Below are 26,436 nucleotides of genomic sequence, written 5' to 3'. Positions count from 1 at the left end.
GTATGGGTCTTGTTTCAGTTTTTTGCAGGTGGATATCCAGTTATGCCAGCATCATTTGTTAAAGAGACTGTCTTTTCCCCAATTAATGGACTTTGTGCCTTTGTCAAATATCAGCTGCTCATAGGTGGATGAATTTACGTCTAGATTCTCAATTCTGTTCCATTGGTCTATGTATCTGTTGTTGTACCAGTACCATGCTGTTTTGACTACCTTGGCAGTATAATAGGTTCTAAAATCAGGTAGTGTGAGGCCTCCCACTTTGTTGTTCTCCTTGAGTAATGCTTTACTTATTCGGGGGCCTCTTCTCTTTCCATATGAAATTGGTGATTTGTTTCTCCATCTCATTGAAAATTGCTGGTGGAATTTGGATCGTGATTTCATTGTATTTCTAGAACGCTTTGGGTAGAATTGACATTTTTATAATGTTGAGTCTTCCTATCCATGAGCAAGGTATGTTTTTCCACTTATGCAGGTCTCTTGGTTTCTGGCAATAGTGTCTTGTAATTTTCATTGTATAGGTCTTTTACATCTCTGGTTAGATTTATTCGTAAGTATTTTATCTTCTTGGGGGCTATTGTAAATGGTATTGATTTGGTGATTTCCTCTTCGAGGTTCTCTTTCTTGATATAAAGGAATCCGACTGATTTTTGTATGTTTATCTGGTATCCTCAAACTTTGCTGATATCCTCTATTAGTTCCAGTAGTTTTCTTGTGGATTCTTTGGGGTTTTCTCTGTATAAGATCATATCGTCTGGAAATAGTGATACTTTGACTTCTTCCCTACCAATTTGGATGGTCTTTATTTCTTTTTCTAGCCTAATTGCTCTGGCTAGGACCTCCAGTACAGTGTTGAATAAGAGTGGTGATAAAGAGTATCCTTGTCTGGTTCCCATTCTCAAGGGGCCAGCCAAGAATTGTATATCCAGCAAAACTGTCTCAAATATGATGGTGAAATTAGGGCATTTCCAGAAGGGCTCAGGTCTCTCTGGCCCAGGTCTGGCAGCTCTTTGGTGCTTCTGAACTGTCTGTCCCCCCTGCCACTCAGTCTGTTTTCTTAACTCTGTGTTTGATATTCAGGGTTCCCAGATTGCCATATATGATCAAATCAAGGGGAATGCTTTCAAAGTCTCTGCATTTAGGATGATGTTGGCTGTTGGCTTTGTGTAAATGCCCTTAATTATATTGAGGAATTTCCCTTCTATTCCTATTTTGCTGAGAGTTTTTATCATGAATGGGTGTTGGACTTTGTCAGATGCCTTTTCTGCCTTGATTGATAAGATCATGTGGTTCTTGTCTTTTGTTTTATTCATGTGATGGATTACATTGTTTTTCTATTGTTGAGCCATCCCTGCATACCTGGTATAAATCCCACTTGATCATGGTGAATTATTTTTTTGATATGTTGCTGAATTCTATTGGCTAGAATTTTGTTGAGGATTTTTGTGTCAACGTTCATGAGGGATATTGGTCTGTAATTTTCTTTTTTTGTGGTATCTTTGCTTGGATTTGGTATCAGGGTTATGCTGATAGAATGAGTTTGGGAGTATTCCATCCTTTTCTATGCTCTGAAATAGCTTTAGTAGTAGTGGTGTTCACTCTTCTCTGAAAGCTTGGTAGAATTCTCCAGTGAAGCCATCCGGGCCAGGGTTTTTTTTTTGTTGTTGGGAGTTTTTTGCTTACCTTTTCAATCTCTTCTTTTGTTATTTAGTTGTTCTACCTCTGTTTGTATTAGTTTAGGTAGGTAGTGAGTTTCTAGAAATTTGTGCATTTCCTCTAGGTTTTCAAATTTGTTAGAGTACAGTTTTTCATAGTATTCCATTATGATGCTTTTAATTTCTGTTGGGTCTGTTGTGATATCACCCATCTCATTTTTTATATGGGGTTATCTGCTTCCTCTCCTGTTATTCTGTTGTCAATTTGGCCAATGGTTTATCAATTTTGTTGATCTTTTCAAAGAACCAGCTTTTGGTTTTGTTAACTTTTTCAGTTGTTTTTCTATTCTCTATTTCATTTAATTCTGCTCTAATTCTTATTATTTCCCTTCTACTGGCGCCTGAAGGCTTCTTTTGCTGCTCTCTCTGTACTTGTTCCAGTTGTAGGGTTAATGTTTTGGTTATGGCCCTTTCTTCTTTTTGAATGTGTGCATTTATTGCTATAGAATGACCTCTGAGCACTGCTTCTGCTGTGTCCCAAAGGTTCTGGTAGGATGTGTTTTCATTCTTGTTTGATTCTATGAATTTTTTTATTCCATCCTCAATTTCTTCTATAATCCAGTAGTTTTTGAGCAAGGTGTTGTTCAGTTTCCATGTATTTGATTTTTTTTCCTTGCTTTTTCTTTTGCTGATTTATGGCTTTACGGTCAGAAAAGATGGTTTGTAATTTTTTGATGCTTTGGATTTTGTTAAGGTTTGTCTCTGTGCCCTAATATGTGGTCTGTTCTGGAGAATGTTCCGTATGTGTTGGAAAAGAAAGTATACTTGGCTGCTGTTGGGTGGAATGTTCAGTATATGTCTGTGAGATCAATTTTTTTCCTTCAAGGCTTTATATATGTCATCCCATTGCCTTCTTGCCTGCATGGTTTCTGCTGAGTAGCCCGAGCTTAGTCTTATTGACTCTCCTTTGTAGATGACTTTTCATTTATCCCTAGCCACTCTTAAAATTCTCTCTTTGTCTTTGGTTTTGGCAAGTTTGATTATAATATGTCTTGGTGACTTTCTTTTGGATCTACCTTATGTGGGGTTCGATAAGCATCTTGGATAGATATCTTCTCATTTTTCACGATATCAGGGAAGTTTTCTGCCAACAAATCTTCAACAATTCTCTCTGTACTTTCTGTTATCTCCCTACCCCTGCTCTGGTACTCCAATCACTCGTAGGTTATTCCTCTTGATAGAGTCCCGTGTAATTCTTAGGGTTTCTTCATTTTTTTTCATCCTTTTATCTGATTTTTCCTCAAATAAGTTGGTGTCAAGTGCTTTAACTTCAGTCTCAGTAATTCTAACTTCCATTGCCTCAATTCTGCTCCTATGACTTTGTATTGAGTTCTCTAATTCTGACATTTTATTGTTAATCTTCTGGATTTCTGATTGCTGTCTCTCTATGGATTCTTGCAGCCTGTTTAATTTGTCATTATGCTCTTCTCTAATCTTTTTAATTTCCTTTATTGCGTGTTCTGCGTTTTGCTTAATTTCCTTCCTAATCTCTTGGAAAGTTCTGTATATTAATCTTTTGTATTCTGCCTCCAGTAATTCCAGGAAATTTTTCTCCTCTGGAAATTTTCTAGGTTCTTTATTTTGGGAGCTTGCTGAAGCCATCATGGATTGCCTCTTTATGTGATTTGATATTGACTGTTGTCTTCGAGCCATCAATGTTATTATATTTATTTATTTTATGTTTGCTTACTGTGTCCTAGCTTCTTGTTTTGTTTTGATATGGCCAAATAGGCTGCTTGTTTGAGCTAGTTTGATTATTGGTACCTTTGAAGCTCTAATGTCCTGTCACCAGGAGGTTAGAGCTGTTACTAGGTATGTGAGCTCAAGAGTCCGCCCACTCCTCCTGTATGGATTCAGCTTAGGTGCCCAGATAGATAGCCACCAAGTGTGTGGTGTAGGCTCTCACTTAACAGTCCTAGATAGGCATGGGTGATTGGTGTAGGCACTGGCATCTGGCTGTAGCAGGGGGACACACTCTTAGCAAGGCAGGCGGCTGACGGCCGCCCCTGAGTGTCCAGGAGGAAGGCATGTCCCTGTTCCCTAGATTGCATAGGTGGGTGGGTTTTGCAGCCAGAGTGTGAGCAGCTGACGCTGTTGGCTGTAAGGACTGGGGGGCACCTCTTATTCATGGGCCCCTATTGTAGGTGGTGTGGGTGGAGCCACCAGTCCTCAGGTCCCTGATGTGGGTAGGTGAAGACCCTGCTTAATGGGCAGAGCAGTGTCAAATGTTAAGAACCTGCCACTTCACAGCTGAAACAGTTGAAGTTAGAGTTCCGGTATATACCCTGTTGTACTGTGGGCCTGTGCTGTTGAGATGGGCCCACACAGGTCTATGCAGGGGAAAAAGCACTCAGAGCCCATGGATCCCTTATTCCTGTGCCTAGGCAAAGGAGCTGTGTGCCTACCCTGGGTTTCTGGCTTAGGGGGGATGGCAGTTTAGTTTTTCCCGTTTGTTAGTTTGTTTACTCTCCAAGGCAGGGAGAATGGCTCTGGGCGTGTGACAGATCCTTCTTCTGGCCCAGCAGACTAGGCAATTGCTGAAGTCGGTCTGGGACCCAATACAGAGCAGGGAGCAGGGAGCAGGGAGGTAAATGGGAGAGAAGTTTTTCTCTAAGAGGGTGTTTTTGATCTGTGCTGTAAGCCGTAAGCATTTATATTTCGTCGAGTGCTGCTTCTCACTGGTTCTGTGTGGCCGAGTAGACTCTCAGTGGCTGGGTCTCTCCCGGTGTGGAATACGCCTCTGGAGCACCGATGCTTGCCTGCCTCACCACACACCCCCGAGCTGCTCAGGCCTGAAGGGCTCAGGGTCTCTCTGGGTCAGGTCTGGCAGCTCTTTGGTGCGTCTGAACTGTCTGTCCCTCCCCCTGCCACTCAGTCTGTTTTCTTAACTCTGTGTTTGATATTCAGGGTTCCCAGATTGCCATATATGATCAAATCACTTGTTTTTTTCCGATCTTTTTTGTAAGAGTGTCCACAGGAAGCGTCTGACTACTCTGCCTTCTTGGTCCCGCCTCTCATCTTTATTTTCTAGGGTTAGTTTCATAGGATTTAAGGATTTTTTGGTAGAGCTTTTTTTTTTTCTTTCTGCAATTTAAAGATGTCATTTCATTGTCTTCTGTTCCAATTTTCTTTGGGGAGAAGTTAATAAAAATTTATATCTACCCTTTCCTATCACCTTCCCTTCTCCCTCTGTGTGTAATGTGTTTTTCCTAGCTGTTTTCAAGGTTTTCTCTATATCCTTGGATTTCAGCAGTTTGCCAAGGTGTGATTTTGTTTGTATTTAACTTGCTTGGAGTTTGTTGCATTTCCTGAATCTGTGAGTTCGTGTGTTTCACCAGATTTGGGATGTTTTTGGCTATTATTTCTACAAATATTTTTTTCTATTCTCTTTTATCTTGCAATTATACATATATTAGACTACTTGACATTTTATTACAGATGACAGAGACTGTTCATTTTTTTTAATAGTTTTTCTCTTTGTTCTTCAAATTTATAATTTCTATTGATCTGTATTCAGGTGTGCTGATTCTTCTGCTACCTCCATCTTCTGTTTAAGTCTAAGTAGTTACTTTTTCTTACCAGTTATTATACTCAGAGTTTCCATTTGGTTCTTTTTTTCTCATTTGTATTTCTCTGCTGAAATTTCCTTTCTGTTAATTTCTTACATGTATATCTTCCTTTAATTCTTAGAAGATATTTATAGTGGTTTCTTTTAATCTTTGTCTGCTAACTGTAGTCAGGGCATCATCTGAGAACCTGTTTTTATTGACTACTTTTTTTCCTTAGGTATTAATTACACTTTTCTTCTTTTTCTTCTGTCTAATAATTTTTGACTATATACTGGTTGTAATGGAGAATACATACAGAGAGAGTTTGCTGTTCCTCCAAAGGGTGATTTTTGTCCTAGAAGGCGGTTGAGTTGGCTGAATTTAAACTCTTAAATTTAAATTTAAATTTAAAGTCACTGGTTGTGGACAACAGCTAAAATCTCTGCTCAGATCTTTCAGCATACAGTGCTGCTTTTTTGCTGGAAGCAAAAAGATACCTGCTTGGCCTTTTGAGAACTGGGGATGTTTGTGTAATTGTTTGTTTTCTTCTGTCCTGTTTTTTCGTACTCCTTAACTCTTAACCAGGTCTTCAACTGGTTCATTATGATTGACCCTGTGCTGAGAATTTGCCTTTCCACCCCAAATATACTGAATCAGAATTTTTTAACAAGATCCCCCAGTGATTCTTATGTAAACCTGGGGATCTGTAAGAATCACCTGGAGATCTTGTTAAACTGTAGATTCTGATTCAGAATATATAGGGGTGGAAAAGCAAATTCTGAGCAGGTGGTTGAACAGAACTGAACCAGTTCGATGCCCTGCTCTTAACTAAACAAATATTCTTTTTTTGTTTTTTAAAATAAACATAAATTTATTTTCTCAGAGTTTAGGAGGCAGCTGTTGTTGTTAGGTACCACTGAATCAGTTCTGACTCCTAGCGACCTTATGTACAACAGAATGAAACATTGCCTGGTCCTGCGCTATTCTCACAATTGTTGTTATGCTTGAGCCCATTGTTGCAGCCATTGTGTCAGTCCATCTTGTTGAGGGTCTTCCTCACTGACCCTCTACTTCACTAAGCACTATGTCCTTCTCCAGAAACTGACCTCTCCTGATGACGTGTACAGATTGTATGTGAGATGAAGTCTCATCATCCTTCTGAGGAGCATTCTGGCTGTGCTTCTTCCAAGACAGATTTGTTTGTTGTTCTGGCAGTCCATGGTATATTCACTTTGCTAGCACCATAATTCAAGGGCATCAGTTCTACTTCGGTTTTCCTTATTCATTGTCCAGCTTTGGCATGCATGTGAGGCTATTGAAGACAGCATGGCTTGGATCAGGCATATCTTAGTCCTTAAAGTGACTTCTTTGCTTTTCAACACTTTAAAGAGGACTTTTGCGGCAGATTTGCCCAGTGCAATGCGTCTTTTGATTTATTGACTGCTGCTGCCGTGGGCATTGATTGTGGATCCAAGTAAAATGAAATCCTTGACAACTTCAATATTTTCTCTGTTTATCATGATGTTGCTCATTGGTCCAGTTGTGAGAATTTTGGATTTCTTTATGTTGAGGTGTAATCCATACTGAAGGCTGTGGTATTTGATCTTCATCAGTAAGTACTTCAAGTCCCCTTTACTTTCAGCAAGCAAGGTTGTGTCATCTGCATAACGCAGGTTATTAAAGTGTCTTTCTCCAATCCTGATGCCCTGTCCTTCTTCATATAGTCCAGCTTCTCAGATTATTTGCTCAGCATACAGACTGAATAAGTATGGTGAAAGGATACAACCCTAATGCACACCTTTCCTGACTTTAAACCACTCAGTATCGCCTTGTTCTATTTGAGCGACTGCCTCTTGATCTATGTACAGGTTCCTCATGAGCACAATTAAGTGTTCTGGAATTCCCAGTCTTCGCAATATTAGCTATAATTTGTTATGATCCAGTTGAATGCCTTTGCATAGTCAGTAAAACACAGGTAAACATCTTTCTGGTATTCTCTGCTTTCAGCCAGGATCCATCTCACATCAGCAGTGATATCCCTGGTTCCACGTCCTCTTCTAATCCGGCTTGAATTTCTGGCAGTTCCCTGTCGATACAGTGCTGCAACTGCTTTTGAATGATCTTCAGCAAAATTTTACTTGCATGTGATATTAATGATATTGTTTGATAATTTCCGCATTCGGTTGGATCACCTTTCTTGGGAATAAGCATAAATATGGATCTCTTCCAGTCAGTTGGCCAGGTAGCTGTCTTCCAGATTTCTTGGCATAGATGAGTGAGCGCTTCTAGTGCTGCATCCATTTGTTGAAACATCTCAGTTGGTATTCCGTCAATTCCTGGAGCCTTGTTTTTCGCCAGTGCTTCAGTACAGCTTGGACTTTTTCCTTTAGTACCATCGGTTCTTAATCATATGCTATCTCCTGAATGGTTGAATGTCGTCAACCAATTCTTTCTGGTATAATGACTGTGTAGTCCTTCCATCTTCTTTTGATGCTTCCTGCCTCATTTAATAAATTCCCTGTAGAATCCTTCACTATTGCAACTCAAGGCTTGAATTTTTCCTTCAGTTCTTTCAGCTCAAAAAATGACGAGCATGTTCTTCCCTTTTGGTTTTCTATCTCCAGCTCTTTGCACATGTCATTATAATACTTTGTCTTCTCAAACCACCCTTAGAAATCTTCAGTTCAGCTCTTTTACTTCATCATTTCTTCCTTTCACTTTAGCTACTCAATGTTCAAGAGCAAGTTTCAGAGTCTCTTTTGATATCCGTTTTGGTCTTGTATTTCTTTCCTGTCTTTTTAATGACCTCTTACTTTCTTCATGTTTGATGTCATTCCACAGCTCGACTGGTCTTCGGTCATTAGTGTTCAGTGCGTCAAATCTGTTCTTGAGATGGTCTCCAAATTCAGGTGGGGTATGCTCAAGGTCATATTTTGGTTCTCGTGGACTTGTTTTAATATTCTTCAGCTTCAACTTAAACTTGGATATGAACAGTTGATCGTCTGTTCTGCAGTTGGCCCTTGGCCTTGTTCTTACTGATATGTGGAGCTTTTCCATCGTCTTTTTCCAAAGATGTACTCAATTTGATTCCTGTGTTTTCCATCCGATGAGGTCCCTGTGTGTAGTCGCCGTTTATGTTGTCAAAAAAAAGGTATTTGCAATGAATAAGTCATTGGTCTATCTATCATGCGATCTCTGGCATTGTTTCTATCACCAAGGCCATATTTTCCAAGTGCCGATCCTTCTTGTTTCCAACTTTTGCATTCCACTTACCAGTAATTATCAGTGTATCTTGATTGCATGTTTAATCAATTTCAGACTGCAGAAGTTGGTAAAAATCTTCAATTTCTTCATCTTTGGCCTCAGTGATTAGTGCATAAATTTGAATAATAGTTGTATTAACTTGTCTTTCTTGTAGGCATATGGATATTATCCTATCACTGACTGTTGTATTTCAGGATAGATCTTGAAATGTTCTTTTTGGCAATGAGTGCAGTGCCATTCCTCTTCAAGTTTTCATTCCCGGCATAGTAGACTGTTATGATTGTCTGATTCAAAATGTCCAATACCAGTCCATTTTAGCTCACTAATGCCTAGGATATCGATGTTTATGCACTCCATTTCGTTTTTGACGACTTCTGATTTTCCTAGATTCGTACTTTGTACATTCCACATTCCGATTATTAATGGATGTTTTCAGCTGTTTCTTTCCATTTCAATTCGTGCCAGATCAGCAAACGAAAGTCCTGAAAGCTTGACTCCATCTACGTCTTTAAGGTCGACTCTACTTTTAGGAGGCAGGTCTTCCCGGTCGTCTTTTGAGTGCCTTCCAACCTGAGGGGCTCATCTTCCAGCACTATATCAGACCATATTCCGCTGCTTTTTACAGAGTTTTCATTGGTTGATTCTTCTCAGAAGTGGACCACCGGATCCTTCTTCCTAGTCTGTCTTAGTATGATAGCTCAGCTGAAACCTGTCCACCATGGTGACCCTGCTATTATTTGAATACCGATTATATAGCTTCCAGCATCACAGCAACATGCAAGCCCCCACACTATGACAAACTGACATATGCGTAGCAGGTTAGAGGTTTGAATTCAGGGCACTGGCTCTAGGAGAAGGCCTTTTCTGTCTGTTGGCTCTGGGGCATGGCCTTGTCTCTTTTCATCTTCTGTTTCTTGGTTCCTTGGAGATCTCATGTGGCGTGGCATCTATCTTCCATCATCTATACTTGGTTCTCTATGCCTAACCTGCTTGTTTTATATCTTGAAGTTGATTGGATTAAGACATACCCTAAACAGATGACCTCATTAACACAGTAAAGAAAACTATATTCCCAAATGGGATTATGTCCACAAGTATAGTGGTTAGGATTTACAGCACATTTTTTGGGGGGAAACAATTCAACCCATAACAAACTTCGTTGCTAATTCTCAGCTATCAACAGCCCTATTGGTTCAGAGAGTGCATCTTGTTTCTTGGAGAGGCTTGGAGCCAATTCCAAAGGGATAATGCAGGTTGGCAAGCATGTGCGTTTTGAAACATCTGTATGATTTATTATGTTTTCTGTATTATACAGTGCACCTGTAAGTGCTAAATTTGATAGAAATACAGCATAATAGTTAAGAACTTGGGACAGATCTGCATTTGAATCCTGCTTTGCTTCTTATCAGTGACGTAATGTAGACATAGACGAGTTTATTTAATAATCGCTGCTTAAAATTCAGTAATTATAGTGCCTACCTCACAGTGCGATTGTTCAGTGACTTTTACCTCTGGGTCATGGCTGTGCCTGTTTAGGCCATATTGAACACGTCTAGTCCTTTCTTTATGTGATAATGTTGTTGTTGTTAGCTGCCACTGAGTTGGCCCCAGCTCATGGTGACCCCATTCATAACGGGATCAGATTGTTATGATCCACAGGGTTTTCATTGGCTGGTATTTGAAAGTAGATCGCCAGGCCTTTCTTCCTAGTAAATATTCTTTGTACTCTTGAGAGATTTTGTCTGTTATTAAAGAAAGTTGTGTGACAAACTCAGGGCCAAATGACTTTTAATTGTTATTAGTGGAACCATTGCAGATATTTCACATTTAGTTTAATTGCAGTTGTCTGTAGAAAATTGTGTGAGACCCCAAAGGATCGTGTGAGAACCCAGTTTACTGAGTAAATATCTTTTTTCATTTTCTTTTCAGTTGGAAAGACATCCTTGATCACCAGATTCATGTATGACAGTTTTGACAACACTTATCAGGTATTTTGTCTTGCTATCTTATTAGTTGTGTCTATTTTGTGTTACAAATTACAGTCAAGGAATTTTTTAAAAAATCATTATTTTCATGTAGTCATGGATATAAAAGTACTTCTTGTAATCTGTAAAATGCTACATAAAATTTAGATGTTCTCAACTTTTTCATTTGAATTCTTTGTCTCCTATCCCAAAATCTATTAAAAATAATCTCGATACCATCTGGGATGATGGTAGGAGTGATTGTAGATATTTTCTTATAATGATTTCTTTCAAGTGTAGGGTTCTGTAATATTTTTATCTGAAGTTGAACTCAAGAGTGAGTAATGAAATTAGAAATCAATAACACAAGGAAATTTGGGAAATTCACAAATATTTGGCAATTAAATGACATGCTCCTAAATAGTCATGGGTCAAATAGGAAATCATTAAATACTGTGAGACAAATGAAAACACAACATACCAAAGCTATGAGATGCAGCTGAAGCAGTGCTAGAAGGAAATTTATAGCAGTAAATTCCTGTAATAAAAAGAAGAAAGACCTCAAATCAATAACCTAACCTTCTACCTTAAGAAAGTAGAAAAAGAAGAGTAAATTAAATTGAAGCATGTAGAAGGAAGGAACTCAAAGATATAAAAAAAGAACACAAACCCGTTGTTATGGAGTTGATTCTGACTCATAGCAATCCTATAGCAACCCTATAAGGATTAGAGCGTAAATATATGACATGTTGATGTTGGTGTTTATAGGTGCTGTCATGGATTGAATTGTGTCTCCCCAAAATGTCTGTCTACTTGGCTAGGCCATGATTCCCAGTATTGTTTGACTGTCCACCATTTCGTCATCTGATGTCATTTTCCTATGTGTTGTAAATCCTGTCTCTGTGATGTTAATGAGATGGGATTAGCAGCAGTTATATTAACGAGGCAGAACTCAATCTGCAAGATTAGGTTGTATCTTTAGCCAGTCTCTTTTGAGATATAAAAGAGAGAAGTGAGCAGAGAGTGGGAAACTTCATACCACCAAGAAAGCAGCACCTGGAGCAGAGTGCGTCCTTTGGTCTCGAGGTTCCTACGCATAGAAGCTCCCAGACCAAGGGAAGATTGATGACAAGGACCTTCCTCTCTGGAGCCAATAGAGAGAGAAAAATTTCCTCTGAAGCTGGCACCCTGAATTCAGACTTCTTGCCTCCTAAACCTGTGAGAGAATAAATTTCTCTTTTTTTAAAGCTATCCATTTGTGGTATTTCTTTTATAGCAGCACTAGATAACTAAGACAGGTGCCATTGAGTAGTTTTTGACTCATAGCGACTCCATATGACAGAGTAGAACTGCCCCATAGGGTTTTCTTGGCTGTAATGTTTATGGAAGCAGATCACCAGATCTTTCTCCCATGGAGCTGCTGGGTGGGTTTGATCCGCCAACCTTTTGGTTAGTAGCCGAGTATATAACTATTTGTACCACCAGGACTCCTCAAATATGTGGCATAGGGAATAGAAAAACAATAGAGCAAATCATTAAAACCAAAACTGATTCTTTGAAAAGATTAGCAAAATTAACAAGAAAAAAAAAGAGCGAAGACTCATTCTAATCAGGAATGAAAGAGGGGACATTACTACTGACCATACAGAAATAAAGATTATAAGGGGTTACTGTGAACAATTGTCTGCCAACAAATTAAATAATGTAGATGAAATGGACAAAGAAACAATCTACCAAAACTGACTCAGGAAGAAATAGAAAATCTGAATACGCCTATAACAAGTAAAGAGATAGAATTAGTAATAAAAAAAACTTCACGGGGAAAGTCCCAGGACAAGATGGCTACACTGGTGAATTCTACCAAAGTCTAAAGAAGAATTAATGCCAGTCCTTCACAAACTCTTTCACCAAATAGAAGATGAGGGAGCACTTCCCAACTTAATTTATGAGACTGGTATTATCCCAGTAACAAAATCTGACAGACATCAAAAAGAAAAAAAAAACTGTAAACCAGTGTTCCTTATGAATATAGACATATAACTCCTCAACTAAAATACTAGCAAACTGAATTTAGCCAGCAACATGTAAAAAGGAGTATATATACCATGACCCAGTGGATTTAGCCCACAAATGTAAGATTGTTCAACATACGAAAATCAATCAATGTAATAGATCATATGAATAGGATAATTCCACATGATTATCTCACTAGATGGAGAAAAAGTATTTGACAAAATCCAATACCATCTCATAATAAAACCAATAAATTAGAAATAGAAGGGATCTTCTTCAGCATCATAAGTGGCATCTGCAGTGCAGTGAATTACTTAATATGGCCTTTCTAGCCATAGTCTTTGTAACTCCCACCAAATGACTGGGTAGGAATGTGCAAATGAGGTGCTTGTGGTCCACCAAGGGGTTGGATACCTTGCTAATTATGTAAATAATGTGCACAGCACCCTTGTGTGGGTAGGACCATGCAAATAAGGTGTATGGAACCCTAAGAAGGGGATTGGTCAGTTTTGCCATCCTGATAGGCTTAAAAGAGAGACCATTCCAGAGCAGAGAGGGGACCTCATGACCATCAAGAAAGAAGAGCCAGGAGTGAAGCGTGTCCTTTGGATCCAGGGTCCCTGTGCTGGGAGCCTCCTAGATCCAGGATACAGAGAGAGAGCTGTAACACTGGAGAGATGGTGAGAAACAGTGGCAGCAGAACCAGGAGACCAGCAGGAAACAGCTCGGGTGGAGTCAGGGCTGAAGGCCAGGGAGCAGCCTGCCTGTGGCACGACTAGAAGAGTCTGTCCTGACCGAAAAACTGTATCTGAACATTGCTGAACCTGAATTATAACCTGTTACTTCCCTAGGAAACCCCATAACTGTGAGTATGGTCTGTGAGTTCTTTGTGACCATTGCAATGAATTACTGAACCCAACAGAGAAGTAGAGAGTACCATGGGAGGGACAGTTGATGTCAGAATTGGTAAAAAGGTTGGAGGGTGGAGGCATGTCTGACCTTCCCCTCATAGCAATCAGCCTTGGGCTGTTGATGCTGATAATAATTCTCCTTCCCCCTTGTGAAGTTAGTGAGGTCAGATACTACTGTCACACCATTCTTACAGTATCTATCAAAAATCCACAGATAATGTCATACTTCATGTTGAAAGACTGATACTTTGTTATGAATTGAATTGTGTCCCCCCCAGAACAGTGTGTTATAAACCCTCATCCCTATACCTGTGAATGTAATCTCATTTGGGAATAGGGCTTTCTTTGTTATGTTAATGAGGCTATGTCAGTGCAGTGTGTATACTTCTGAGATATAAAAGAACAAATTAGGCACAGAAGAAGGCAGACACAGAGGAAGGACAGACACTGTCTGAAGATGATGGAGACAGACCGATCTACAAGCCCAGGAACTCCAAGGGTGGCAGCCTGGAGAAGCTGAGACAAGGATTTCCCCTTAGAGCCTACAGAGAGAGAGCCTTTCCCTAGCCAGTAACCTGAATGTGGACTTCTAGCCTCCTTAACTGTGAGAAAATAAATTTGTTTGTTAAAGCATCCACTTGTCGTATTTGTTATAGCAGCACTAGATAACTGAAACATTTTCCCCCTAAGATCAAGAACAATGATCTATCTGTTCAGATCATGTCTATTCAATCTTATACTAGAGGTTCCATCCAGGCCAGTTAGGCAAGAAAATGAAATACAGAAAAGGCATACAGATTGGAAAGGAAGAAGTAAAATTACTTACAGATGACATGATCTTATATATAGAAAATATTAAGGAATCCACACAAAAAAAAAACTATTAGAGATAATAATAACTGAGTTCAGGAAGATTGTAGAATATAAGATAAATGTATAAAAATAAATTGTATTCCTGTACACTAATAATGAACAGTCAGAAATGGAAATTAAAACCACCATTGCAGTGTGATGGTTTGCTTTTATATGGCCTCTTTTGCTATAGTCTTGTAACTTCCACCAAATGAGTGGGTGGGACTATGAGTGAGGTGCTTGTAGCCCACTAAGGGAATTGGACAGCTTGTTGCTAATGCAGATAAAGATGCATAGAACCTGTGTGGGGGTGGGACTATGTAAATAAGGTATATGGAACCCTAACAAGGGGATTGGTCAGTTTTGCCATCCTGTTAGGCTTAAAATGAGTCATCCTAGAGGCAGAAAGGGGGGACCACTACCACCAAGAAGAAGAGTTGGAAGCGAAGCATGTCCTTTGGACCTGGGTCCCTGTGCTGAGAACTTCCTAGACCCAGGAGCTGTAACACAGGAGACAGCAAGAGAGAGCGAGAAGCCACAGCAGAGAAATGGTGGTAGCAGAACCAGGAGATTGGCAGGAGATGGTGCGGTGGGCTTCCCGGCCCACAGAGTTAAGACAGCTGAGTGCCTTTGGGCAGCATACTTGCTGGCGGAGCGGGGCACTTGTCAGCAGAGCTAGGCTTGCCAACTCATGGAGCTAGAGAGTTGAGCGCCTTTGGGCCAAGGCTTACTGGCAGAATGCAGTGCCTCTGGGCACTTACTGGTAGAGTTAAAGAGCTTTGTAACACTTGCCTGAGCAGGGCAGAGGCTGAGCTGGCCCAAGAGGCAGAGAGGCCAAGTGGCTGAGGGAGAGGCCTGTCTGTGGGCACAACCAAGAAGATGTCCTAAGTTTCTTGAGTTGTTTCTGATCCTGAATTGTAACCTGTTACTTCCCTGATAAACCCCATGATCATGAGTATTGTTTGTGAGTTCTGTGTGGCAGTTGCAATGAATTATTGAACCCAGCAGAGAAGTAGAGAATGATTTGGGGGGACAGCTGGTGTCAGAATTGGTAAAAGGTTGAATTGTGGAGGTATGTCTAACCTCAACTCATAGAAATCAGCCTTTAGCTGTTGATCTTGATTCTCCTTCCCCCTTGTGAAGTTAGATGAAGTCAGATGCCCCCACCACGCCATTTTTACAGCCATTTATAATAGCATCAAAAAGAATAAAATACTTAGGGATAGGTTTAATAGAAGAATTGCAAAATATTTACACTGAAAATCATCTGATTTCTACACTGAAAATTACACGTCATTGAAAGAAATTTAAAGCAGACCTAAGTAAATGGAAAGACATTCCATATTTATGAATCAGAAGACGGTATTGATAAGATGGCAGTATTCCCCAAGTCGATCTGCAGATTCTCTGGAATCCCAATAAAAATTCCAGCTGACTTATTTGTAGAAATTGACCCTAATGTTAATATAGAAATACAAAGGACCTCAAATAGCCAAAACAATCACAAAGCTATATCAATCAAGATTATGTAGTACTGGTATAAGGGTCGACATAATAGGTAAATGGAATAGAACTGAGCGTCTAGAAATAAACTTATACATTTATGGTCAATTGGTTTTTGACAAGGATGTCAATATGATTCAATGGAGAAAGAATGGTCTTTTTAACAAATGGTACTGGAATAATTGGGTATCCACATAACAAAAGAATGAAGTTGGTCTCCTACTTCACACCGTATACAATAATTTATTCAAAATGGATCATAAACTTAAATATCAGAGCTAAAATTATAAAGAAAACATAGGTATACAACTTCATGACCTTTGATTAACCTTGAATTGTACACTTTGAAAGAGTAAATGTTATATGAATGGTATCTCATATATCATAAAAACCCCTTCAGTTAAAATTTATATATGTAATATAAAATTTAAGGAGCCCTAATGGCGCAGTGGTTTAGCACTCGATGGCTGACTGAAAGTCAGTGATTCAAACCCACCAGCGGCTCTGCTGGAGATAAGACCTGTCGATCTTCTCCTATAAGATTACGGCCTAGAAAACTCACTGGGATGGTTCTACTCTGTTTTATAGGGTCACTATGAGTTGGGATTGATTGACAGCACACAACAACAACATATAAAATTTATATGTGTGTGTGTGTATAACCTCCTTGAAGTAAATGGCTTAATTGCAAAACAAAAAAATCAAAAAAGTTAACAGAAAAGAACAAGTAATCTTATAACCATTAACTTTCATTGAGGTCCTGAGCACAGTGTAAGGAGTTTTTCTGTGTTAACTTTTTGAAATGTTTTTGTTACAATAAAAAAAAAAATGAAGGCACCCTTAACCAGATTTTCTATTTTACATCTGTATTGCAATGTACACCAACTCCTTGCTCATTGACATGGTTAAGTTTCAACCATTGTTAACGCAAAAATCGGTGTTATGCAAAAATGAAGCATCCATCAAATCACAAAATGGACGATGACTACGTCATTATATAACTGCCAAGTTACATCGTTACATAACTGCCAAACCACTGAGAATCATGGCCCAACCAAGTTGACACATAACCTTAACCATCACAGCCAGTGTTACTCGCTCCTCGGTGTTCGCTACTGCCAGATAAACTTTGTTAATGTGCAAAATAGTCAGATGGTAGATTTTTTACTATTGTTACAAATGTGAAATGTCGAGTGAATAGTCAGTAAGTGAGGAGAGGGTGTAAAGTACCTAGCACAAAGGATGCACTCAACAAATGATAGTAACAATGTTATTTTAAATAATATTTGTTAGTATATAATATATTTTAATTGAAGTGTTAGTAGTGTTAATAAAACAGCTCTTAGTTGCTTGCATCACAGGCCCCAGACCCACGGCTGTTGTAAAAAAGAATGTGGTGCTTACTCAAAAAACTAAAAAGGGAATTACCGTATAACTCAGCAATTCCACTCCTGGGTATATACCCAAAAAAGATTTGAAAGCAGAAACTTGTACACCAATGGTTCATTGCAGCACTATTCACAATATTCAAAAGGTAGAAACAACCTAAATGCCCATTAGTGAATGAATGGATAAACAAAATGTGGTACCTACATACAATAGACTACTACTCAGTGAGTAAGAGAAATGAAGTCTTGATACATTGCTACAGTATGGATGGAGCTTGAAGACATGCTGAGTGAAATAAGTTAATCACGAAAGGACAAATATTGGATGACCTCACTTATATAAAAAAAACAAGAACAGACAAATGTATAGAGACCGAAGTTTATTAGTGGTTACCGGGAGGGGAAAGGGAGTTTATTGCTTACGGAGCACTGGCTTTTGCTTTTCAGTGATGGAAAAACCGCATTGATTAAGGATAGGGTTGCACAGCTGATGAAAGTTGAATTTGCAAAAGTTGGGTGATAGATATATTTACAACAATGAAAAAAAAAAGCTGCTGAGGCTGCTTATGTACAACCAAACACCTCATGGGATATGGTTCCTTGGTTTGGAGATTTAGGGTCATGGTTTCATGGGACATCCCAGTTAATTCCTGGCCTAATAACATACGTTTAGTGCTTCTGTTCTACTTTCTGTAGGGTTGCTATAAGTTGGAATTGACTCAGGGCAACGGGTTTGGTTTTGGTTTTTGGTTCTATCTTCTAGTTCATTGTGTAGTGCCTGGGGTCTTAAAAGCTTGCAGGTGGCCATCCAAGGCACAACAATTGGTCTGTATACAGCTAGAGCAACAGAGGAAGAAGGAGAGTCAGGAATAGAGGGGGGAAATGGAATGTATGACTAATTGCCTTCATAAACAGCTACCTCCTTTGCCATGAGACTAGAAGAACTGAATGTTGCCCGGCCACCATTACTGGATATTTTGATCAAAGATTCTGTAGAAGAATCCTGATCAAAAGGGGGAGAATACAGAATAGAGTTTCAAATTCTTATGGACTCCAGATGTTTTGGAGCCATGGAGGCTGGATGAACTATTGCCCTGAGATAATCTTTAAAACTTAAACCAAAAATATCCCCTGAAGTCTTCTTAAAAACCAAACAATAGTTTAGTTTAACTAGTAAAGAATGGTAGCCTTGAGCATTATTCTCTTTTAAGATCTATCTGTATGGGATCAGATTGACAACAGCAACTCAAAAGATTAGATAGGAAGCTTAGGTGGCAGTGAGTTTATGTTAATAGGGGAGGAAGAACTCAGAAAAGGAAGGTGAGAATGGTTGCATGACTCAGAATATAATCAGTGTCACTGAATTATACAAGTAGAAATTGTTGAATTGATGTATGTCTGCTATGTATATTCTCAACAACAAATGTAAATTATTACAAAAAATCTTCTAATGGCTTCTAAAGTACTATATCATATGGTCCTCCACCACCTCTCTAGCTTCATCTCCTACCACTCATCTCTCACTAAACTCCACATAGGACACAACGACCTCCTTGGTGTTCCTTGAACACGTTGGCTATACATCCTTGCATTCACTAGAATGTTCTTCCATCAGATTTCTATAGCTTGCTCCTTCTCATTTTTCTGATCTCTCATCTGAAATGTCACCTTAGAAACACTTTTGCTGAACATCTTCTCTAAAGTAGAACCCTTGCTTTTTAGATAGTCTCTTTTTCTTTACCCTTTTTGTTCTTCATAACACTTTTGACTAATTGAAATTAAATTATTGTCCATCTTCTCCCCACTAGAGGTTCCATAACAGCAGGACTGGATTTTTTTATTCACTGCTGTATATCCAGGAAGTAGAATAGTAACAGGCATATAGTAAACACTCCAGGAAATAAATAAAAGAACAATTAACGATTTCAGAATGATGAATGCAGAGAAGATGGACCTTTAATAGAAAGAGGACTTTTACTACATTGGGTTGAAAGAGGATGAGTATAAATGCAATCGGGTTTATAGCCAATATAGTGTAAATAAACAGATAAGGATGTTCCTATCTGGTGACTTCTGTATCTCTGAGAAACAAAGCAGATCTAGTAAGGGTGAGGGAAGAGTGGTAGTGACCTTTCTTAATAGTGGTAATGACCTTTATTAAGATTAGGTTTGAGGAGTGTAGAACAAGTATGAAATAGTTACTCCACAGAGTGAGATAAGAAATAAGGTTGCTTGGCAAAACTGACAACCTAGTAGACACTAACTCCACCGGTGTATTCAAGGAATGATGCAGAGAAAGGAAATGACTGGGTTCAATCATCATACAGATTTTGCAGTTAAATGGAATTGACGAACAAGGGGTTAGAAAGTTAAGGGTATTTCCTATGGAGTCTAACTAGAAAAGGAGTAAAGACGAAAAGGTGTAGGACCTGATATTTACAGATAATGTAGAGGAATTAATGGATTTGAGGTTTCTGTATGTACTGCTGAAATAGGAACTACTGTATTAAGAAGACCTGATCAAGAGAAATAGAAGGATAGAAAACTGTCAAAGAAGAGAATATCTGAACAAACGATTTGTAGAAAAGATCTAGCTGCTTCTGATGGTGACTGTGGGAGTTGGTAAGGCCATGATGAGGTCATGCAAATAAAGGATAGGAGGCTAGTAGATCTTCTCTATGAACATTATAATTGCCTAGAATGCTCACAAGTGAGAATAGAGAGGCATATTTTAAGCCAGGTACTGTGGTCTTCCAAGAAAGAAGTAATCAAAACCATGTTTTATTTCTAAATGGTAAATGACAATAATTGTAAAACAGTAGAGCTTTTTTCCCCAAAAAGGAGAAAAAAATCACCTTGCAGAAGGATTACTATTCTCACTCTACAGATGTCAAAATAGAGACTCTGAAAAATTAAATAATTTGTTCAAAATCACCCAACAACTAAATGGTGGATCTAAGATGTAAATAAACAGCCTTCCAACTCTAAAGCTCATTGTATGGCTTTCTAGAAAGGAAATGCCCAAATATTTCAAATGTGGGAAGATACATAATGAAGAAGGGTAGTATTCAGATTTTAAATTTACTCTAGGCCCCCCCCTAAAAAGAAAAAAGATTTGATAAATAATTAAGATAGTGGTAGTTACCCCCATGGGAATTGACTATCCCTTTACTTAGATAAACGTCTTCTGTATTACTAAAATAAAGCAATTAAAATCAAGTGTTTTATCAACTATACCTACTCCTCACTTACCGACTATTAATGTCACTTAATTATACATGTAGAAATTGTTGAATTGGTGTATGTTCTGCTGTGTATATTCTCAACAACAACAAAAAATATTAAAAAAAACACTTGTTAAAAAAAAGTTGGTGTATATTAGAAAGGGCTGAACTTTATAGTCAGACTATATCAACAGTACAACAGAAGCAGTGTGATATTAGGCAAGTTATTTAGCATGTCTGAACCTCAATATTCTTATCATCCCTGTTTTTGTCATCTTTATGTGAAAAATAGGGATGATAATGGCTACCTTGCAGAGATGTATAAGGATTAGAGACGATTATGTAAATAAAGGGCCTAAGACAGTCCCTGACACACAGTATGTGTTCAATAGGTGAAGGCATTATCACTGAAAACTTGGTTCTTTCTTCCTTGGCTATGATGTGTTTATGTGTTCCTTCATCCTTAATTCCCATTTGAACCCTAAACTGCTGACCACCATTAAACTATTATATCTGTTAACTTCTTTGTTTTTTGTTTTGCAGGCAACAATTGGCATTGACTTTTTGTCAAAAACAATGTACTTGGAAGATCGAACAGTGAGTAATGTTTTTAGTGTGCAATTTTCTGCAGCACTCGGTAGAAAACTGATCAAAGCTGTAATCATTGGTTGTCACCACAAGAAGTATTTAGGAAAGTTACAAAGTTAGTTTATAGGCCTCTAGGAAAACTGTTATTACAGTGTTAATATTACTTAGTACTCTGACTTCTTATCTCCAAATGAAATCCAAAGGAGAGAGAAAACCAAGTTATTTGCAAAAACCCAGATGGCCCTAAGCCTGTTAAATAAATTTTGTCTTCTTGGTTTGGAAAAATGATAATCCATAAGGTTAAGAGATAATTAAAAGAGAATTTTCCTGAAGAAATTGGAGTGCTAAAGACCTTTTCAATGCTGCTCTTCAGGAAGATTTCATTTGAATATTACACAGTTAGTGAAGTGTAAGGTTTTCTTTGCCAGAATACGATGTGTGCCAAAATAGACTGTGAATAGAAAGAAGTAACATGTCTTTATTTGTTGGATTTTTGTCTTCCATCCTTTAGAATGTTATCCTTAAATACAGTGTAATTTCCATACTGTCCTTTGAGAAAAGCTAGCTTATGCATTAAAGATTAAACACAATACCTTGGGACCTGTACCCAAGAAACATTGTTTTGTCTCATATATGTGTGAGTTTTGTTCTTTTGGATGTTCTCTTTTATGTTTTAATACATAGTATGCCATTTTTTTTAAATTTGAGAGCTTGGAAACTGCTTTATGATGGTAAGAGAACTTGATACTTGCTTTCAAGCTTTTGTTCACCTAATGTAGGTATGAGAAAGTAAGAAAGTAATTACTCACGTAGAGTTGCAAAAAGATATTTTTCTTTTTTGTTGTTATTCTCATACATATAGGGTCGCTATGAATTGGAATAGACTTGATGGCAGTGGGTGTAGAAAGTTCTGGGAGAACTGTATAAGGGGGCTGGGGGGACCATAAGCAAAATAGCCAGAGACTGAGTTTCAAAGTGTTCTTGACCCGGTAGGAAAGGGACATATTTTTGCTTTAGAAAGGCCTTCAGAAAAGCATTAATTCGTTTACTCTGATAGCCCAGGCTATACATTGACATTTACCTTCATTTTTTTCTCATTCTCACTGTTTGAACATCAACAGAGTCTACTTTTTACCATCTGGAAGGCATAGAGATTCAAAGAGAGGTTATAGGAAGTAAAAAAGGGAAACGTTTTTGATGCGTGATTATCTTTCCCAATGCCATTTTACAGTCATGTACCTACCAGGCAAGGAAAATTTTTTAATACTCCTTTTCAAAAAGGGAAAATTTTATGTTATTTTCATTTCTAACACCTCCTCGGCCTCTTGCATGAATCTCCTTTCTACTTCCCTCCCTCCCTTTTTCCTCTCTTTTTAAAAGCATTATTTGTTTTTCCTTTTTAGTATTAGTTTGTTTTTTTTTTTATTTATTTTTTCCCATCCCACAGATCAGGCTGCAGCTATGGGATACTGCGGGTCAGGAACGTTTCCGTAGCCTCATTCCCAGTTACATCCGTGATTCTGCTGCAGCCGTAGTAGTTTACGATATCACAAGTAGGTATTTTGCAACGGGTTGACCTTTCTTATTTTTTTTGCTTGTTTGACTGATTTTGTTGTTAGGTTCGATTGCAATTATGGGACACAGCAGGTCAAGAGCGGTTCAGGAGCTTGATTCCTAGCTACATTCGTGACTCCACTGTGGCAGTTGTTGTTTATGATATCACAAGTGAGTGGGGGGGGAATTACGCATTTCTAATCTTCTTTTAACCTTTAGCTTAGCTGCATGCATGCTCTTGTCTTGTGCTTGTTTTCTGTACTGGCATGTAAAAATGAGTTTTATCATAGCAAACCTTATCACAGACCAGCCAGGTCAGAAATATTTACTTTTGTATTTGTGCCATTATGCTTTATTTCTACTGTATTAGATTCTTTTCTCCCAGAAATTTTCCTTCAAATCCAACCATGACTCCTCCCCAAGGCTTTTTAGTTTCGTGATATCACTAAGCCATACCATGATTATAATAGGAGGAACGTCTCCTTTTTTATTTAACTTGATCTCATATTTTTCTAAAATAAAACAATCTGCATTTAAGTCTCTTGCCAAGTTTCCCAAATCCTCCAAGGCCTCCGATGAGGCTATTAAAATCTTCTGCCAGCCAGCTTTTCTCTGCTTTCCCTTCTGCTGTCCTCTGTCTATAGAAGAAGACAGAGAAAACACAATGTGCAGATTTCTATTAATCATTTTCATTTGAATCGTATCTGGGTTCTGTGACTAAGACTGCTTTACTTCTTTGATAAGAAATTACGCTTTCATTTCTCACCACAAAAAAATTAAAAAATGAGAGACCGCTTAAGTAATGGTTTCTCTTTTTCTTTTTCCCAAAGACTGAGTAATGCCTTTGGCATTTTAAGTGACTGTAAATTTTCCATGGAGCATTGGTGACTGACAGGAAATTGCTCTCTGATTGAAATTGTAAATTGGCTTATGACATATAATAAGTAATATTAAGCATTATTCCATATAGTAGTCCAGAATTTATAGGAAAATAGAAACTAATTTGCTCAGTAAACGTTCATCTAAAGCACAATTTAAAAAAAAAGAATTTATAGGGAAACCAGGATAGTTCAGCTTCCAGGACTTTAAAAATGAAGACACTGTTGATTTGAGCTAGTGATACTATACATTTTTGCATATCTGCCCAGTAAGAAGTCATACCTACTTAACAGTAATTGCCATGACAGAATTAGAAGTTTGTCATAGAGACTTTTATATATATAGATAGATAGATAGATAGATAGTGCTATATGCAGTCTTTTCGTGCAGCTTCACTTTGGGGTGCTACTTGTTTTAAAGTATGTTCATTGTGCATTGACATGTTTTGCAGCTTTAAAATGTTTGTGCTTACTTTAACCAAAGGAAGTGAAACCTGGGGTATTTTTCTTTAAAAATTACACACGTGGTTAAAATAATATTAGTAAATTGTTTTCTTTAGCACCTGTAAAAAGTGTTAAAGTACTCAGAATCTAACACTGGAAAAGATGGGTTTTGTTACAGGTGATTATGGTGTAGTAAACTGATGAACTTCAAGTTAAAGTGATCACAAACTAAGTAAGCAGTGCAAACGAGTGGTGTTGAAAAGCTATGTAAAGTCTTTATAGATTTTCTGGATGTGTTGGGACTTACTGGCTGACATACTTTTGGAAATGCTTTGTCACGTTTAGTATGTGTAAGTGATCAAAAGGCATCGTGGCAATGTGACACCATATTATCTGCCATAGCTGTCCTTAGTTTTAAAAGGTTTTTTTTTTTTTTAAAGTGTATTTTATATTGTACTTATTTGGTCATGTCAAAAACTTTTGAAACTACTATAAAAGGAACCTTGAGAAGTTTTTTTCTTGTGATTTCTTTAGATCACTGACAGTTGTAATCAGATAAAATGGAGTTATGTTGCAGGCACATTAAATGTAGGGTTTTAATGTGCCAGCCCCCTTCCAACTTCCAGGGCGTTTTTTTGACGGGGGAATCCATCACTTCGGGAGACATTTGCAATAGCACTAATCTCTCTGTCCACCCTCCTACACCAGATGTTAACTCATTCCAGCAAACTACAAAATGGATTGATGATGTCAGAACAGAAAGAGGAAGTGATGTTATCATCATGCTAGTAGGAAATAAAACAGATCTTGCTGACAAGAGGTATGGAGTGATTTTGTGTGTATGGAATGTTTGATTTCTGTATTAAGCAGCCTGTTTATTTTTGTCACTGAAGGATTATTTTGAAAGGAAACATGTTTAATCCTTAAGTTTACCACCGCCTTTTCTTCAGTGAGGGAACCTGAAATATAAATATTAAACTCAGTCCTTAAAGGAAAACTAGTTTTGTTTTGTGTAAGCCCGTGTGTAAGTAAGCAACACTAGTGTAAGATTGTTTACACATGAAGCTGATAAATATTTTGCATTTTTTAGGATTCATAAGCATGAGCAGTTTTTTTTTAAAGAGTAAAACATCTTACAAAACAAATCCTATCTTTAAAAATTGTTCCTAATGATTAAATACACACTCTTTTCTTGGTAGTCTTATAAGCATTCCTTATAATTCAGTGGTGTAGGTTTTTTTTTTTTTTTTAATTGTATGGTTGAGCCAGACTGTAGTTGAACTGAATAGCTTGATTGTGATACCTTAGTCAAATGAGCAAAGCCATATTCAAGTCACAGGGTGTAAAATGTATTAACATTCACTGTAGAACCCATGGCTTGAATATCTGCTTTCAGTGTTCTTAAGTGACCTATTAGATATTTGCAGTTATTTTTTCTGCTTTAAATAGTCTTCCCCATTCTACTTACTAGCAGGCAGTTTTACTATGTATTATTTGTTTATTCATGAGTTGGATATTGAAATTCAGGTAGTGAACTTATGCTGTTAAATTAAAATGTTGCCAAGAAATCCAGTGTGTTTAAAGGCTTGTAAAGCTGTTGAGCCCATTTTTTTTCTGTGGTACCTCAGTTGGAATTGGTAGTACAGTTGCAAAAAAGTCTTTATGAATTTAAGAGTAAGTTCAAAGTATGACTTCATCTTTTCTTTATGAAAAGCTTTTTGGACATGAATTGTCATGATATAAATTTTCCCTACTTATCACCAATATGATAATTTAAGGATTATATTGATATATTCATTCTAATAGAGATTCCCTAGGTACCTTCATTTTTAAAGGAAAAATTGTATATCTATATTGTTTCCCTTTGTAGGGAGAGTCATCTAAGAGGGTGCTAATAGGTGTCTGTTCCTTTATTGCTTAATATTTCAGTTAAGTGTACAAATGCTAGAAACTTACATAAATTATATTTACAATAATTTTTCTTTAGGGTAGTATTTGTCCATTGCTTTGGAATTACCATCTTTCATGGTAATTTTTGTCAGGCTATCACCTTTAAAAAGATTATATTTAAAAAGATTACAGCCTTCAGCCTGGTACTGGTACAATGACAGATACATTGACCAAGGGAACAGAATTGAGAACCCAGATGTAAATCCATCCACCTGCAGTCACCTGATCTTCAACAAGGGCCGAAAGTCCATCAAATGGGGAAAAGACAGTCTTTTTAACAAATGGTGCTGGCAAAACTGGATATCCATCTGCAAAAATATGAAACAGAACCCATACCTCACACCATATACAAAAACTAATTCAAAGTGGCTCAAAGACCTAAATATAAAGCCAAAAACTATAGAGTTCATAGAAGAAAAAATAGGACCAACGCTACAGGCCCTAATACACGGCATTAACAGAATACAAACCATAACCATCAACACACAAACCTCAGAAGATAAGCTAGGTAACTGGGATCTCCTAAAAATCAAACAACTATGCTCTTCCAAAGACTTCACCAAAAGAGTAAAAAGAGAACCTACAGACTGGGAAAAAATTTTTGGACAGTACAAGTCAGACAAAGGTGTAATCTCCATAATCT

The 26,436-nt window shown here is 37.9% G+C and overlaps 1 protein-coding gene across 5 annotated transcripts in view; it reads left to right on the top strand.

Moving 5' to 3' along the window:
* Positions 1 to 26,436, top strand: part of RAB6A (RAB6A, member RAS oncogene family) — a 72,465-nt gene that overhangs the window by 29,807 nt on the left and 16,222 nt on the right. For 3 of the 5 annotated variants that reach the window (XM_023736556.1, XM_023736555.1, XM_004381951.2), the window contains exons 2-5: positions 10,454 to 10,512; positions 20,923 to 20,976; positions 22,415 to 22,520; positions 24,552 to 24,663. In XM_023736556.1, coding sequence (XP_023592324.1) covers positions 10,483 to 10,512; positions 20,923 to 20,976; positions 22,415 to 22,520; positions 24,552 to 24,663 — 302 coding nt within the window. In that variant the 5' untranslated portion in view covers positions 10,454 to 10,482. Of the gene's footprint in view, positions 1 to 10,453; positions 10,513 to 20,922; positions 20,977 to 22,414; positions 22,521 to 22,586; positions 22,693 to 24,551; positions 24,664 to 26,436 lie in introns of all 5 variants that reach the window. The other 2 variants (XM_023736557.1, XM_004381952.2) reach the window with 1 other exon arrangement.

The sequence above is a fragment of the Trichechus manatus genome, unplaced genomic scaffold (genome assembly GCF_000243295.1).
Source record: "Trichechus manatus latirostris isolate Lorelei unplaced genomic scaffold, TriManLat1.0 scaffold00088, whole genome shotgun sequence".
Lineage (NCBI taxonomy): Eukaryota > Metazoa > Chordata > Mammalia > Sirenia > Trichechidae > Trichechus > Trichechus manatus.
Note: the sequence above shows the minus strand (reverse complement) of the source record. Positions and strands in the feature narration are given on the sequence as shown.